The 14201-nt window shown below is 57.9% G+C and overlaps 8 protein-coding genes across 8 annotated transcripts; 4 read left to right on the forward strand and 4 right to left on the reverse strand.

Moving 5' to 3' along the window:
* Window positions 1-15: 15 nt before the first annotated feature.
* Window positions 16-978, reverse strand: PSEUBRA_000169 (Alpha-ketoglutarate-dependent dioxygenase AlkB-like protein; the record flags this gene model as incomplete). Its single annotated transcript, XM_016435825.1, has 1 exon — window positions 16-978. The coding sequence occupies one exon, from the start codon at window positions 976-978 to the stop codon at window positions 16-18; it is 963 nt and encodes a 320-aa protein (XP_016294774.1).
* A 1244-nt stretch (window positions 979-2222) lies between these two features.
* Window positions 2223-3812, forward strand: PSEUBRA_000170 (Pyruvate kinase, C-terminal; the record flags this gene model as incomplete). Its single annotated transcript, XM_016435801.1, has 1 exon — window positions 2223-3812. The coding sequence occupies one exon, from the start codon at window positions 2223-2225 to the stop codon at window positions 3810-3812; it is 1590 nt and encodes a 529-aa protein (XP_016294775.1).
* A 1929-nt stretch (window positions 3813-5741) lies between these two features.
* On the forward strand, window positions 5742-6827 carry PSEUBRA_000171 (GNS1/SUR4 membrane protein; the record flags this gene model as incomplete). Its single annotated transcript, XM_016435796.1, has 1 exon — window positions 5742-6827. One exon carries the CDS (start codon window positions 5742-5744, stop codon window positions 6825-6827), a length of 1086 nt encoding a protein of 361 aa, XP_016294776.1.
* Window positions 6828-7207: 380 nt separating this feature from the next.
* On the reverse strand, window positions 7208-8182 carry PSEUBRA_000172 (uncharacterized protein; the record flags this gene model as incomplete). The annotated part of the gene is made up of 1 exon (XM_016435815.1): window positions 7208-8182. The coding sequence occupies one exon, from the start codon at window positions 8180-8182 to the stop codon at window positions 7208-7210; it is 975 nt and encodes a 324-aa protein (XP_016294777.1).
* A 391-nt stretch (window positions 8183-8573) lies between these two features.
* On the forward strand, window positions 8574-9514 carry PSEUBRA_000173 (Tetratricopeptide-like helical; the record flags this gene model as incomplete). Its single annotated transcript, XM_016435803.1, has 2 exons — window positions 8574-9203; window positions 9278-9514. The coding sequence occupies 2 exons, from the start codon at window positions 8574-8576 to the stop codon at window positions 9512-9514; spliced, it is 867 nt and encodes a 288-aa protein (XP_016294778.1).
* An 81-nt stretch (window positions 9515-9595) lies between these two features.
* PSEUBRA_000174 (uncharacterized protein) lies at window positions 9596-11317 on the reverse strand (the record flags this gene model as incomplete). Its single annotated transcript, XM_016435813.1, has 1 exon — window positions 9596-11317. One exon carries the CDS (start codon window positions 11315-11317, stop codon window positions 9596-9598), a length of 1722 nt encoding a protein of 573 aa, XP_016294779.1.
* Window positions 11318-12060: 743 nt separating this feature from the next.
* On the reverse strand, window positions 12061-12941 carry PSEUBRA_000175 (GNAT domain protein; the record flags this gene model as incomplete). Its single annotated transcript, XM_016435829.1, has 2 exons — window positions 12061-12151; window positions 12253-12941. The coding sequence occupies 2 exons, from the start codon at window positions 12939-12941 to the stop codon at window positions 12061-12063; spliced, it is 780 nt and encodes a 259-aa protein (XP_016294780.1).
* Window positions 12942-13216: 275 nt separating this feature from the next.
* Window positions 13217-14086, forward strand: PSEUBRA_000176 (Ubiquitin-like domain protein; the record flags this gene model as incomplete). Its single annotated transcript, XM_016435804.1, has 2 exons — window positions 13217-13881; window positions 13954-14086. 2 exons carry the CDS (start codon window positions 13217-13219, stop codon window positions 14084-14086), a joined length of 798 nt encoding a protein of 265 aa, XP_016294781.1.
* Between the last annotated feature and the right edge of the window lie 115 nt (window positions 14087-14201).

The following is a 14201-nucleotide window of genomic DNA, read 5'->3' on the forward strand; positions in this document are numbered from 1 at the left end:
TCTGTATTGCACATCTCAATCGTCGTAGACGAGCTGTCGAAAAGTGATGCTGATGCGGGGAGTCTTGACCTTGAGCTCCTTGGGTATCTCGTGCGTGTAGAACTTTTGTGTTTGACCTTGCATCACCAACAAACTGCCACCTGCCAGCGTCCATCGTTTCTTGACCATCTCCGTATCAGAAGCGGCACCGGCTTTTTTGCGCGGGGACTTGCGTTGCATGATCCAACTCCGATCTGCGCCCAGACTGACGGTGACAATGACCTTGTTCTCGATGTTGTCGGCGTGTTTGCCGATGTAGATGCTTCCGTCGTCGTAGCGATTGAGCATGCAGTGGTTGAAGCGCACTTCTTCGCCGAGGCAGTCGGGTGAGGAGAGGAGCGAAGCGATGTGGTTGAGCAAGGGAGGGAAAGGTGCATGCAGCTCGACAGGATGACCGCTGTACTTGAGGTGCAGACCAGGTGCCGTGGCGTACGCTGCGATTTCGCGACTCTGCGTGATCTCGCGTCCGTAGACTTTGAGTTTCGGTCGATACCATTCGGGTAAACGATCGAGTTGCGAGCGCCACTCCTCCGCGAGACGGCGAGGGATAAAGTCGGGCTTGTAGTAGATGTCTGCGTCGGGGAGGTCGGTGATTGCGTAGGTGGAGCAAAAGTCAGGGCGGGTCACCTGATGGAATGGTCCTCGATGGTGATACTTGGGCGCGGCGGAAGGTGCGGTTGAGACAGAAGTGGCTTCCGTTTTGGGCCGCTTCTCGTCCTGTATGCTGTCGTCGTCCTGTGCTGCTGACTGTGACCGTGTGCGTTTTGCGACGCTGCTGTCCGTCTTGGTTGGCGGAAGACGGTTGCGTTGGGCGCCAAACTTGACGTTGAAGAGGGTGCTTTGGAAGGTGCGCTTCGTTGGGGAGGAGCTGCTCGCCACAGGGCTTGTTGACGGCGCTGCTGGCGGAGACGGTGCGAAAGAGGTGACTGGCTTGACCATCGCGTAGTCAATGCGTTCGATGCCTTGTCTTTTGCTATGCTTGTTGATGCTGTCGTCGGTCGAAAGGATAGCGCTGGTTCGACCCACAGCTTTTGCCACCACGTCGGCTCGGCTATTCACCGCTGCGGAGGTCAGGGTCCAACCTGTTTTCGTGTGTGGTGAGTAGCCGGGCCCGATCTCAACTCGAAGTCTAGTTCCAGAATCGGCAGATTTGAAATCCGGACCGCGTTTTTCGCCGCGTCGTTGCAGAAAGTGAGATGCAGGTTCACCTTAGATCTTCTTATCGTCGAACAACCTTTCTCGCCGTTCGAATTCGTCTTGCATTGTGGCTCGTCCTGCATTCTGACTTTGCCCATCGGACAGTCGATCATGTATCTGGAAAAGCGATCTTGATAGCATATAAGATGCAAAGCTTGCATCAACGAACGTGGGCTTTGTTTGACAGCCCCTGCTTGTGGGCGAAAGGACCGGCGAAATTGGCTGGCCCACTTGGGTTTTGGAAAAGTGGGCTCAAGCTCGGGACTGCGCCGCCGGTGGATGCGCGGTGGATGCTCGGTCGAGCCAATTTCTGTTTTTCGCGACTTTTTTGGCGTGTTGGGATCGACCTCGTGGGCGCAAATTGCAGTGGCGACAGTCAGGGTCGAGCAGAGTATCGCCTCACTTAGTAGGTCGAGGCTGTTCACACCAAGGTGCGGTCGACTGATGGGGTCTGCCATGAAAGCTTGGATCCAAACGAGCGACGATGAAGGAGACGACGTCAGAGACGTCTGCGCAGGAGCCACTTTGAAGGTGGCTGGTATCAAGTCGGGCAAGCGAGTCAAGCGAGGCTAGCACTTGAGCAGTCCGGCGAGTTTATTTTTCCCATGGTGCGGTGCTGCCCGTCTGCGCAGGTGTTGGACTTTCTTGACCGGCGTGGCTGAATTTTTCTTATGTTTTTGGAAGCACGGTCCGTTCGAGCGAGAAGAGATCTTATCGGTCCATCTCAGCTCCGCCGTCTGCAGTTGCAATTTTTTATGAGACGCGGTCTTCTCAAAAGTTGGAAGAGGCAAAAAAAAAAAAAGTCTATCTGAGCGCAGCCTAACTCAGAGTGGTGAGCTGCGCCTTCTACCTGGTGCTGCTGTCATTGGGTGGGCCTCAATCGATTCTTGCTCGGCGCCGCGCTTTCTTCTACATCACCTCACGCTCACCTCCTTCCTCTTCGCCACGACCATCCATCCATCTCACAGGACCATCACATATCCAAGATGATCTACGCTCCTATCGCAAAGACTCAGCTCGAGTGGTACGCCTCGCTCAACCCTCTCGAGCATGGCGTCGACAACAAGTTCTTCCGTAAGACCTCGATCATCGCCACCATTGGCCCCAAGACCAACTCGGTCGAGATGCTCGGCGCTCTCCGACAGGCTGGTATGAACATCGTTCGTCTCAACGCTTCCCACGGCTCCCACGACTACTTCAAGTCGGTCGTCGACAACGCCCGCGCCGTCGTTGCTCAGACCCCCGGTCGTTCGCTCGCCATCGCTCTTGACACCAAGGGCCCCGAGATGCGAACCGGTGTCATGGTCAACGGTGAGGACGTCAAGATCCCCCTCGGTCACGAGTTCTACGTCACCACCGACGACGCCTACGCCGAAAAGTGCAGCCTCGAGTACCTCTACATTGACTACAAGAACCTCGCGCAGAAGGTCGAGGTGGGCCGAACCATCTTCATCGATGACGGCATCCTCTCGCTCCAAGTGCTCGCCATCGAGAGCGACAAGCTCGTCAAGGTGCGCGCTGTCAACAACGGCGTGCTCTCGTCCAAGAAGGGTGTCAACCTGCCCATGACCGAGGTCGACCTCCCTGCCATCTCGGAGAAGGACCGCAAGGACATTGAGTTTGCCGTCGAGCAGGACCTCGACATGATCTTTGCCTCGTTCATCCGCCGCGGCAGCGATGTTCGCACCATCCGCGACATCCTCGGCGAGAAGGGCGCACACATCAAGATCATCTCCAAGGTGGAGAACCACCAGGGTGTGCAGAACTTTGACGAGATCCTCAAGGAGTCGGACGGTATCATGGTCGCTCGTGGTGACCTGGGTATCGAGATCCCCGCTCCTCAGGTGTTCATGGCGCAAAAGATGATGATCAGCAAGTGCAACATTGCGGGCAAGCCCGTCATCTGTGCTACGCAGATGCTCGAGTCGATGATTGTCAACAACCGACCTACGCGTGCCGAGGTTTCCGACGTTGCCAACGCGGTTCTGGACGGAGCGGACTGTGTGATGCTTTCGGGCGAGACTGCCAAGGGTGCGTACCCGACGGAGGCGGTCAAGATGATGGCCGAGACGGCGTACCTGGCCGAGCAGAGCGTGTCGTACGTGCCGCTGTTCAACGAGATGCGCACGCTCACCACCATCCCCACGGACACCAACGAGACGATCGCCATGGCCGCCGTGGCTGCTTCGCTCGAGCAGCACGCCGGTGCAATCTTGCTCATGTCGACCTCCGGTAACACGGCCCGCCTTGTCAGCAAGTACCGCCCATCGTGCCCCATCCTGGTCATCACGCGCAACCCTCACACCGCCCGTGACGTGCACTTGTACCGCGGCTGCTACCCATTCCTCTACCCGCACGTGCGCCCCGAGGACAACAGCAAGTGGCAGGAGGACGTGGACAACCGCATCAAGTACGGTCTCGCCGAGGCACTCAACCTGGGCATCATCGAGAAGGGCGACGTGGTCATTACGCTGCAGGGCTGGAGGGCACAGAGCGGAAGCACCAACACCATCCGCATCCTCAGCGTCCCCGAGAGCGCCCGCGACTTCAGGCTCGAGGGTACCCAGATCAACTAGACGTCTCTCTCTCTCGCAAAATAAGTTAGAGGCGGTGCAGTCTGTCTTTCGTCGCGGCTCTTGTTTCGCAATCACATTTGGTTCTTCAGTTCAGTTGCAGTTTGGCCTTGTTTGGACGAAGAGTGTAAACTGAGTCGTTGCCGAAAGGGACGAGTATGACGAGTGACGAGGTCAAAGACTAGCAGCCTGGAAGTACGCCATCGCCGAAGCAGACTAGTGGAGGGGCTGCTCGAGGAGCAAGACGGAAGGCGTCCACGCGGAGAAGCGGCAATCAAAGCATCAAGACGGAGGTCCCTCCCAAGTCACCAAGTCGGCTAGATAACAAGCCATCCTTGCAGATCAAGATAAGATTGCGTGCGGACCGGTGAAATGTGACGTCGGTCATGGAGCGGTCTGCCGGTGTTCTAGAGGAGAGTGCTCGGGCAAAGGAGACAGGGGCGGTAGGAGGATTGGCTTTAGGCTGTGAAAGGAACAGACCGGGATCTCGTGGGAGCGGTCACAACCGGTACTACGCTCGGTAAATCTCAAATTGTTAGGATCGCTAAGCTCACACTTTCCAAAAAACCCTCTCACGGTGGCTTCATGGTCTTTGGCCGTGACAGTGGCGGTCACAGTGGCGATGGTCTGAGAGTTTCGACCCTTTCTGATCTCACATTGCCTCACTGCGTCACTAAACGGGGCCAAGCTGGGGAAGCTTTGACCGGAAAAGTCGGTTCTTCTGACGAGCGACGGGTTGAGCCGAAGACGCACCTCTGTTTGTTGGGGGTCGGAGCTACTTTTTTTTTCTCCCGTGACGCACACAGCGGGCGATACGCCGGTTTTTGCTTTGCCTCGCTTAGGAAAACTTCGCACCAAACGTCCGTCAAATTGTGCCACCGCTTTCTCTAGGTCGCTTGGCAAGAAGGTTGGCCTCTTTTTGGGCGAAAGGAAAGCTTGCTTCGCATTGACCGGTCTCGGGTGCCGGTTGGGTCTTTGCGAGGGTCGTGTGAGGTTGGCTTCTTGGAAGCGGGGCATGTGATGCTGGCTTGTGGGCTGGTCCAAACGCTTTCGCAAGTGCCACCCTCGTCGGCTCATCCGACCTTTCCTGGTCTTATCAATGTTGGCTGATTCACGTCTACGGCGTCGGATGCAGGCGTCGTTACAGGTGACAGAACAGGGTAGCGGCGTTCATGAAAGTCGGTGCGGATCCGCATGGCGACCCAAGCAGAATCCATGGTTCAATTGCAGCGGAGTCTCTCTGCCCGCTGCTTCCAGCTGCAATGAACGAGGGCTAAAAGTCAAAAGGTGCAAACTCACTCGGACGTCCGGAGGACCCTGTCGTCGCTTTCTTCTGTCTTTGGCAAGGTTGCGCCCGTGCCTCTCAGCTTGTCTTGGCGTGTTCGCAAAGTCTGTACAGTAAAGCGGTGCTCGAGCGGCTCTCCGGCTCGCACCTAGCTTCGACGACCGTATCTGTGTGGCGCAGTGATCGCGAGGAGAACAAGATGCCGGTTGATGCAGAGTGGTTTGCTCATGGCACTTATGCAAACGTGATTTGGCGGGGGAGACTCCGATGCGTGGGAAAATCACTCGTCAATCACCAACCCACCTTTGCAGCCTTGGCCAAGATGACTTTAGAAGGGATTGTCAGTGCAGTCAGGAAGAAAGCGAGATTGATTGCCGTTGCACCTGAGAATAAGATTGCCCCAAGGACCGGTCAGACGTGGGCCGATGCGAGCGAGTGAGCGAGTGAGCAAACAGCAGTCTCCAAACAAAGTTTCTCTCCCTTGCTGCACTGCAAACCTTTTTTCTCCTTCTTGGCTGGCTATCCAGGGTCCTGGCTCACTCCCCCGCAACGCCGCAAGAGAGTATATAGTCCACCCCTCGCCTTTCACCTTGGCGCCGTCGCCGACTGTCATCCACACCAACCCACTCCGTAGTCAGCCGCTCACCATGCTCTACGCGCTTGACAACCCCCATCTCTCGTTCTGGCAGCGTCTCGCTGTGCAGCCCTACCCAGCCAAGCCTGCCGGTCTCCCCGTCGCCGACTGGGCCTTTGAGCTCTCCCTCTCCCCCTGGGTGCCCCTCCTCACCGGTGTCGTCTACCTCTTCGCTACGCACGCCACCAACCACCGTTTCGGCCCGGGCAAGCCCAAACCCGCCGATCTCGTCAAACAATCCTACGGTCTCTCCCAAACCGTCCTCGGTCACAACATCCTCCTCGCCGTCTACTCGGGTTGGACGTTCTTCCATGCCGCCACCCGCATCTTCTCGTACCTCGTTGGCGGTGCTGTTTCCGGCGGACTCTCGGGTTTGACCAACGCCTACTGCACCGTCCCCATCGCCGACGCCTCCTTCGCAGGGCTCGGCATCTACGTCTGGCTCTTCTACATCTCCAAGTACTACGAGATCATCGACTCGGTCATCCTCATTCTCAAGGGCAAGCCCGTTTCTAATTTGCAGAGCTATCACCATGCCGGTGCGATCCTGTGCATGTGGGCGGCATACAGGTACTCAGCACCGGCCGTGTTCATCTTTTTGCTCTTCAACTCGTTGGTGCACACGTTGATGTACACGTACTACTCGATGACCGCCATGAAGCTCCCCTTCACGGGTGGGTTGAAGAGGAGCATGACCACGATTCAGATCACCCAGCTCGTCGTGGGCTGTGGTCTCGCATCGAGTTATATGTTCTTGACCTACAACCCGACCGCATACCCCAAAGGGGCGAGCCCAAGCCCCGGCCGCCACGTGCTCAACCCCGTTGCTGCTGCATTCAGCTCGTTCGAATCAGCGTCGAATGGGACCAGTGCAAGCAACTGGTTGCCCAGCAGCAGCCAAGAGGCCATGCAGATCATCAAGCAGACCGTCCTCGCAAGTGTCAAGGGTGGAAAGACGGAGTGCGTCGCCACTTCCGGCCAGTTCTTCGCCGTCTGTCTCAACGTGGCCTACTTGATCCCGTTGATCTATCTGTTTGTTAGCTTTTATATCCGGAGCTACCAGAAGAAGGCTGCTGCCAAGGGAGGAAAGGCGCAGTAGAGCACCATCGCATTGCAGGCGCCTCACCGATCAGCTCGGAGTGGCGAAGCGATGCTCGGCATCCCAAGTCTCATCATCATGTCCGTTCCATCCATGCGTCCGTTTCCAGAACCGTCATCTTGCGTCGCATTGTAATTCTACCCATTTACGTCTCACGCCGCGATGGAGTGTGGTGCTTCCTGTTGAGCACGTATGACCGTTTGCCGGACCTCTTGAAGCACAAAGTAGTCGGGGAGATGTGAGGCTGAACAAAGTGTGTGAAATGCGAGATGCTAGTGTACAAAACGGAACGGTGCCAAGTTATGCGAATGCGAAGAGGGTCGACTTGCTGTAGGGTGCTGTGGGGGTATATAAAGGTCCATGAGCCGGGTCTGTGTGGATCAGATGATGCCCAAACTGCGCAAGAAATGAGCCAGATGCGCAGCGAACCGCTCCGCGATCCAGTTGACCACCGCGTCCAGTCCCCAGAAGGCAAAGCCTTTGCTGAGACTCTCGACCTTCCTCACGGTCAACACGGCGGTTCTGCCATCCTGACCGATGTTGTGGTTGATGCCGTGTCGTCCGGCCTCCAGCAGTCCATCGATCCATTCGACGTCCGCTTTGTAGTAGACACTGTTCCATCGTCCACCGCGTTCCGCGGCAGCGACGAGGAGGTCGCGTCCGACATTGTACCCATCGCGATCGATCGTATGGTGATACTTCAGATTTTTCTCCTTGCTTACCGCCAGGAACCACGCGCCCGTATTTGCGTGCGTCCCGTTCTGCTTCCACACCCGAAAATGGTTTCCCCCATACAGACTTTCCCAGCACGCTCCCACCCAACGTCCGGGTGCGCCCGGAAACCCCGTTTCGCGATACTCGAACATCTCTGGTGTCCAACCCTTTCCATCGCCCAAGTCGGCACGTTGCAGGTTGCCCATGTGAAGGTTAAGACACTCGAAGCTGAACCCAATGGTGCGAATGTAATCTTTGAGGCCGAGGTCGGAAAGGACGTGTGCGTCGGAGTGACCCGAGATGATGACGTTGATGGGTTCACGCAAGCCGTTACCGACCAGGTCGAGCATCGAACCGCCATGAGTTCGGGGATCGAGCCAACCAGGGAGGGATGGGTCGCCGGTGCCAGGGGAAGAGTCCAGGTCGAACGCGGAATAGACTTGGGGTTCCGAGAAGGACGCGTTGTACGTGAGCAGGTCCGAGACGGTTATGGAGGGGTCGTTGAGGTCGAGTGACTCGCGTGTGGAGAATGGGAGCGGAGGGGAGGGCAGTGTCGGCTCCAAGGGCTGCCATGGCATCGCAGAGGTTGCCGGGACGATGGCGGCCGCGGCGGTTGCGAGGAGCGTCGGCAGCAGACGCATGATGGATGGTGGGGATAGGGACGGAGAGCCGGGTGTGATGCTGCGGCGATGCGATGATCGGTCAAGTCGGGTGAGATGATGCGATCGTAGGTGGTTCGGTGAGAAGATGCGATGGGTTGATGTGCGTAGGGGGCGGATGACGATGCGGGATGATCGTGGAGGACAAGCTACATGTGAATTGCCGAGGTGACCGATATCGAGTCGTGCCAGTTCTCAGCGCTAAAACGGCGTCACTTTCAACCGGAGAATTCGAGCAGCGATTGCGGGGTTGGCCATCAGCCCCTTTGATTTCACTCGTGCGAGTCACCCTTTTGGCGCGTGTCACATTACTCCACCTACGCACAGCCCTCCCCCTCCTCCTCCTATCTCTCCACCACCATTTATACTAACAATGTCGACCTCAACACCCGAAGAGCTGCTTCGCAACGCCGAGAAAAAGGCCTCGGCGACGTCCGGTTGGTTCTCGTCCGCGACCTCCAAACTCGAGGAGTCCATCGACCTCTTCAAAGCCGCCGCGAACAAGTTTCGCATCGCCAACCGGTTCGAGGAAGCGGGCAACGCCTACATGCGAGCTGCCGAGGTGGAGCTCAAAACCGGCGAAAAGGACTATGCGGCCAACACGTTTTTTGAAGCGCAAAAGTGTTTTAGGATGTCGAGGCCGGAATTGGCGGTGGTCGCGCTCACCCGAGCAAGAGAGATCCTCATCGAGAGGGGGCGATTCAGACAGGCTGCGGATCGAGAAAAGGCGGTCGCGGAGCTGTGGAAGGGCGAAGGGGCCGATCCGGAGCGGGCGCTCGAGGCGTATGAACAGGCGGCAGCATGGTACTTGCAGGAAGGGGCGAATGCGACGGCGAGCGGGTGCTACAGGGAGGCAGCGATGCTCGCCACCGATCTAGGAAGGTTTCCACAGGCAATCGAACGGTGGGAACAGGTCGCCAGCATGTCCCTGGAAAGCAATCTGACGAGGTACAGCGTCAAGGATTACTATCTCAATGCGGGCATGTGCTACCTCGCCATTCCGGTACGTTGCACACACCCTCTCCCGTCTCGTTCATCCTCGTCTTGGACTAACACTCTCTCCTTTTTGGAAAATAGGACTACGTGGCCGCCGTACGAGCGATGCAATTCTACGCAGAACAGGACCCCACATTCCCGACGACCATGGAGGGCCGATTCCTCCACTCGCTCGTCCAGGCGTGCGAAGAGGGCGACCTGCAAGCCTTCGACGGGCGCGTCCAGGAGTACGACCGAACCAAGAAGATCCAGGGCTGGCAAGCGTCCCTCCTCCGAGCGGTCAGGAAGGGTGTTCAGGACGAACCAGATCTCTCTTAGCTCTCACTTTCCCACCATGCAATCTCCCTTTCTCACGACGACACGGGCTGGAAAGAGTGTGAAAATATGCCATTGAGATAATCAATACTCGAGCTCGCAAGCCAGCGCCAAGAAGGCTGCATCGTCATCGACGTCTCCGAAGCTGTCGTCGGAGGAAGCGGGTTGGCCAGCGCGCTTCTCGGTGGCTCTGACGACGTTTCCCGCCGCGGCTACACGGGCGTGGATCGCGGGCGGGCGAAAGGGCGCTGCTGGACCCACACCGCCCACCGTCGCAGACTGCGTACCGGCAGCCGTTTGGGAGGGTGCGAATTGCGAGCAGCTGCGCGGCAACCCCACTTGTCGCGCTTGCGACATTCCGGGTGGCAGCGGATGTGTGCGCATGCGCGAAGGCGTGACTTTGAGTGGCGAAGGCTTGGTGTGTGGAGAGACGGATTTGGACAGGAGCGAGGGACCGCGTACGCCGAGCTTCTTGTTGCTCGAGACGGTCTGCTGCCGCGCTTCGATCCGAGCGGATCGCTTGACGGGGGATGGCTCGGCAAGGGGAGCGGGCGCAGGCTTGACCGGTTGCGCGCGGGTCGCAGACGTACGGGCTGGCTGTGGTGCTGGTGCACGAGGTGCGGCTGCTGAAGGTGTGGATGGAGCATTTCCTGGTTTGCTTTCGAGCTGTGCTGCTGATCGAGCCTGTTCGATGGTCGCTGCGGCCGCTTTGTTGTCGCGACCTGCCGATCGAGCCTGGTGCGCAGCTTCCGCAGGGACGTTGATGGGCCGTGGCTGAAGTGGTCGCGTGGGTGTATGCCCAGCCGGTCTGAAGACATCATGGTCCGACTTGACTGGACGCAGACCTCGGCGCGGTGTCAAAGGGTCGTCTTTGACCACGGCAACGGCTCCCTGGGCCTGCTGAGATCCATTCTGGCCCTCCTGCTGCGACAGCTGCGCTCGAGACGCGATCGGTGCCGAGAACGTCCGATTGATCCCTTCCCTCGGCGTGAGCCCGCCTCCTTCACTGCTTCGATCGAATGTGACTGTGGGGCGCAGATTCTCAATCTCCGCCGATCCGCTCGTCGACGGCCTCGGTCCATTCTGCATCCCCTGTATCGCAGCCTGTAGATCCTCGAACAGCTTCAGACAGTCCGTTGCGCCGCCCGCATTGTCTGTGAAGCCGAGCCCGGCGATGAACGACTCCTTCTTGCGTCGGCGTGGTGGGCGTCGATCCTGCCTTCGATGCGAGGCGATGCTGGCTTGTGGGTCCTTCTCCGTGGCAGCAGTGCGGGTGGTATTGCCACTGTATTGCGACGGTGACGATGACCGCAGCCTGCCCGTGTTGCCTGCATCCATGGTTCGTCTCCGTCTCGACTCGGGTGACGACTCGCCCGCATCGCCGAGCAGCAACCTTCTCGGTCCACTCGCTTCCGCATCGTCCTCATCGTCATCGGTGAGATCGATAGTGATGTACTCCCGTGCCCGGCTCCTGTTGGCGCTGGGATCCGAAACGTGTCGACTGGCAGTACGCGGTGTGTCGAGCAGCTTTTTTCTCTTTGCTGAGTCCCTGCCGATGAGCGGCGACTGTGCCTCGAGCGCTCCTGGCAGCTTCTTGAGCTCGCCAACGAACGCCTGCGTGCATAAAGGTAGTGTTGGTGACTCTTGACTCTTGCTCGGCGTCCAGTTGGCGAGCTGGCGGAGGACGCCGGGGGAGGGCGAGGCATGCCAGAAGACTTTGGACGTCGAGGGCTGAGAGGAGGACTGCTGTGAGGAAGAGGGACCGGCTGATGTGCTCAGGTTGAGCGAGTCGAAGAGCTCGGACATGGCGACCTGGGTCGGACCGAGGATGGAAGAGGTCCGAGTAAGAGGTGAGAGAGGGTGCGAGTCGATCCTATGGTGTCATGGTCGAGCTTGGATGAGAGTGCAGAGATTCCGGGGGTGGTCCCTCAGTGGTGGTATACGAAGCGAGCCCGGAGAGGTGGCGAGGATGAAGAGAGCGGAAAGATGAAAGGGACGGCGGGTGATGGATGTGATGCAAGGGAACAATGAGGTGAGAGGCAGAGAGGCGAAGCGACAAAAGATGCACGATTCGACCCTGCAGCCCGCTTACCGCGCGAATTTTGACCTGAGCAGCATGCACTCTCTCGCGCGGCCTTCTAGAAATTCATTAGCTTCATCTAACACGCACACGGTCGAGTCACAGTGATTTGTCTCGAGAAGTGCAAAGCTATCATGTACTTAGGCTCATCGACAATCACATCAAAGCCCGTCTGAGGCTCGAAGATAAAGCCAGATGGAGGCGATCGAGTCTCAAGAATGTTGATCTGCAGTCGAGAGGGTCGACAACCACGACGCGCGGAATTCAGAGACCAACACTTTTCTTTTTCGCTCCAAAGTGTTACACCGCCGCGCGTGAGCTCGCGGAGCGGAGGAAAAGGTCACGCGAGTGTGTGTGGCCTTGTCAGCTCGCAGCCTTGCCTCCTCACCATCGTCCCGACGTTGAACATGATGGAGCAAGGAGTGCTTCTATTCCACACTGACTTGTTCTCTGTATCTTCTACAGGATCTCAGCTCCTGGACAGGAACACTTTCTTGTAACACAGCTGGTGAGGCGCACCATCTTCGTCGTACCTGTCGCCTACAGGGACGTACCCCAATCTAGAAGAAGGAATGGCAATTTTGTATCAAGGCAAGGTGCAGGGACAGGTCAGCTCTCTTAGTCTCGAGTTCGTTTTGATGTACTTTCGATGTGGACGTACTTCTTGTAAAAGTCGATCACATAGATCTGACTGCTGAGCTTGATGATGATGCTATCGAGTCTCTCCTCGTCCGCTGCTTCTGCTTCGTGTTCTGGGCCTTTGAGCGATGGTCTGGGCCCGAACGCTCCCTGCTTGGCCACCTCGTCACTGCTCAGCATCTGCACCAACCAAGCTTCCGCCTTTGTGACTAGCAAATTGCCTAAACCCTTCCCTCTGGCCTCCTTCATCAGCGCCAGACGTCCCAGCTTGGCGCCGCCCATCTCGGGCATCTGCTCCTCGGTCTCCTTCTCCTCCGCTTTGGTCTGCGCTGGATCCCGCGCAGCAGACGTCGGGTGCGGGTAGTGCGTCCAAGCGGCGCTGATGAAGTCGCTGGCGATCGCGGACTCGCTGCGACTGCCGCCGAGGGGGAACGACGAGGCATGGTCTGGTTCTGCTGGTGGCTCGTCTGGCTTCGGGATGGGTAGAGGGTACGGCAGCAGGCGAAGGGTGCCAATTGCAACGTCGGGTTTGTTCTTGCGGGTAAGAACAAAGTGCGCTGCGAGCGGGTCGTACTGATCGATTTCGTCCGAGAGGTCGAAGCCCTGCTCGCGAACAAAGACCTCGATGCGCACGTCGCAGGCGCCGCGCAGCTGCGCACTGGATGTGCACAGCGTCACGCTGTATTCGTCGTCGTGTGTGGTGCTCGGCATGTTTGTTGGTGGTGTGAAGAGGTGGTGGAGGACGTGAGAGAAGGCTTCGCATGCTGGTCATGATACTTGTAGCCGGAGGCGAGCCTGAGTCATGCGCCTTTTGCAGATGTCACTTTGCGGAAAAAGTGCTGCATTGCCGGGGCTGCCAGAAGAAAGGCTCGAGCCACGCGTCAACGAAGACCAACACCTTTGCAGTCCAAAATTTAGAGCTCGACGATCTTCCTTTTCGTCATCCTTCTCCCTACCTACCTTGTCGCCGTCACTGCAGAGCAACAATGTCGGTGGTTAACGTCTTTATCCACGCGCCCTCGACGCTTGTCTCCGCCGAGCGTCGCATCCCCTCCACTATCCGGCTGCACGACCTCAAGTACCGGCTCGAATCGATCGTTGGCGTCCCTCCCTCGAACCAGATCCTCGAGATCCACTCTGCGCGCACCGACCATGAGCAGCAATCCACCCTCCCGGGTCCTTCGCCATTCGCCTCTTCCGTCCGCTCGACACTCCTCACCGCCATCCCGCAGAATTCTCCGTTCGAGGACCGAACACTAGAAGACCTTGGCGTGGTCGACGGTATGGCGCTCAAAATCCTCGATACTCGCCCCAAGGAGCTCATCCAGACCTACACAGACGAGAGCCTCGTCGAAAAATACGTCATGGACGACGACACGTACGCTGCGAGACGGGATACCGTGCTGGCGTTCAAGCAGCGGAACAAGCTCGGCAGGTTCGATCCGAGCAAGGATGGCACCTCGAGCACCGCATCCGTGGAAATCGACGTGCCCGAGGGGCTCGAGGCTGGGGCGAGGTGTCAGGTGGATCTCTCGGGCACCGGGACAAATCAGAGAAAGGGCACGGTGCGGTTCGTAGGCATGACACAGTTCGCAACAGGCACATGGGTGGGCGTCGAATACGACGAACCCGTGGGCAAGAATGACGGCTCGTAAGTACACCCCTTTGAAGCGACGGAGAGGCCATCGCTGACCCAAACTCCATCTCACTTTGGTATGCGCAGCGTGGCAGGCGAACGATATTTCACATGCAAACCCAACTTTGGCGGATTCGTACGGCCAGATAAGGTCCAGGCCGGCGACTTTCCAGCAGACGACTTTGATCTTGAGCTCGACGATGACGACGAGGAAATGTAGAACCAGCACCACACGGGAAGACGAAGCGTGTGCGATCACAAAGCAGCGTAGATTGCAGATCGGAACAGCACCGTGAGGCGCATTGATGACATGTACATCTTTTGAGGTTTTCGAC

The sequence above is a fragment of the Kalmanozyma brasiliensis genome (genome assembly GCF_000497045.1).
Source record: "Kalmanozyma brasiliensis GHG001 unplaced genomic scaffold PSEUBRA_SCAF1, whole genome shotgun sequence".
NCBI classification, from domain to species: Eukaryota; Fungi; Basidiomycota; class Ustilaginomycetes; order Ustilaginales; genus Kalmanozyma; species Kalmanozyma brasiliensis.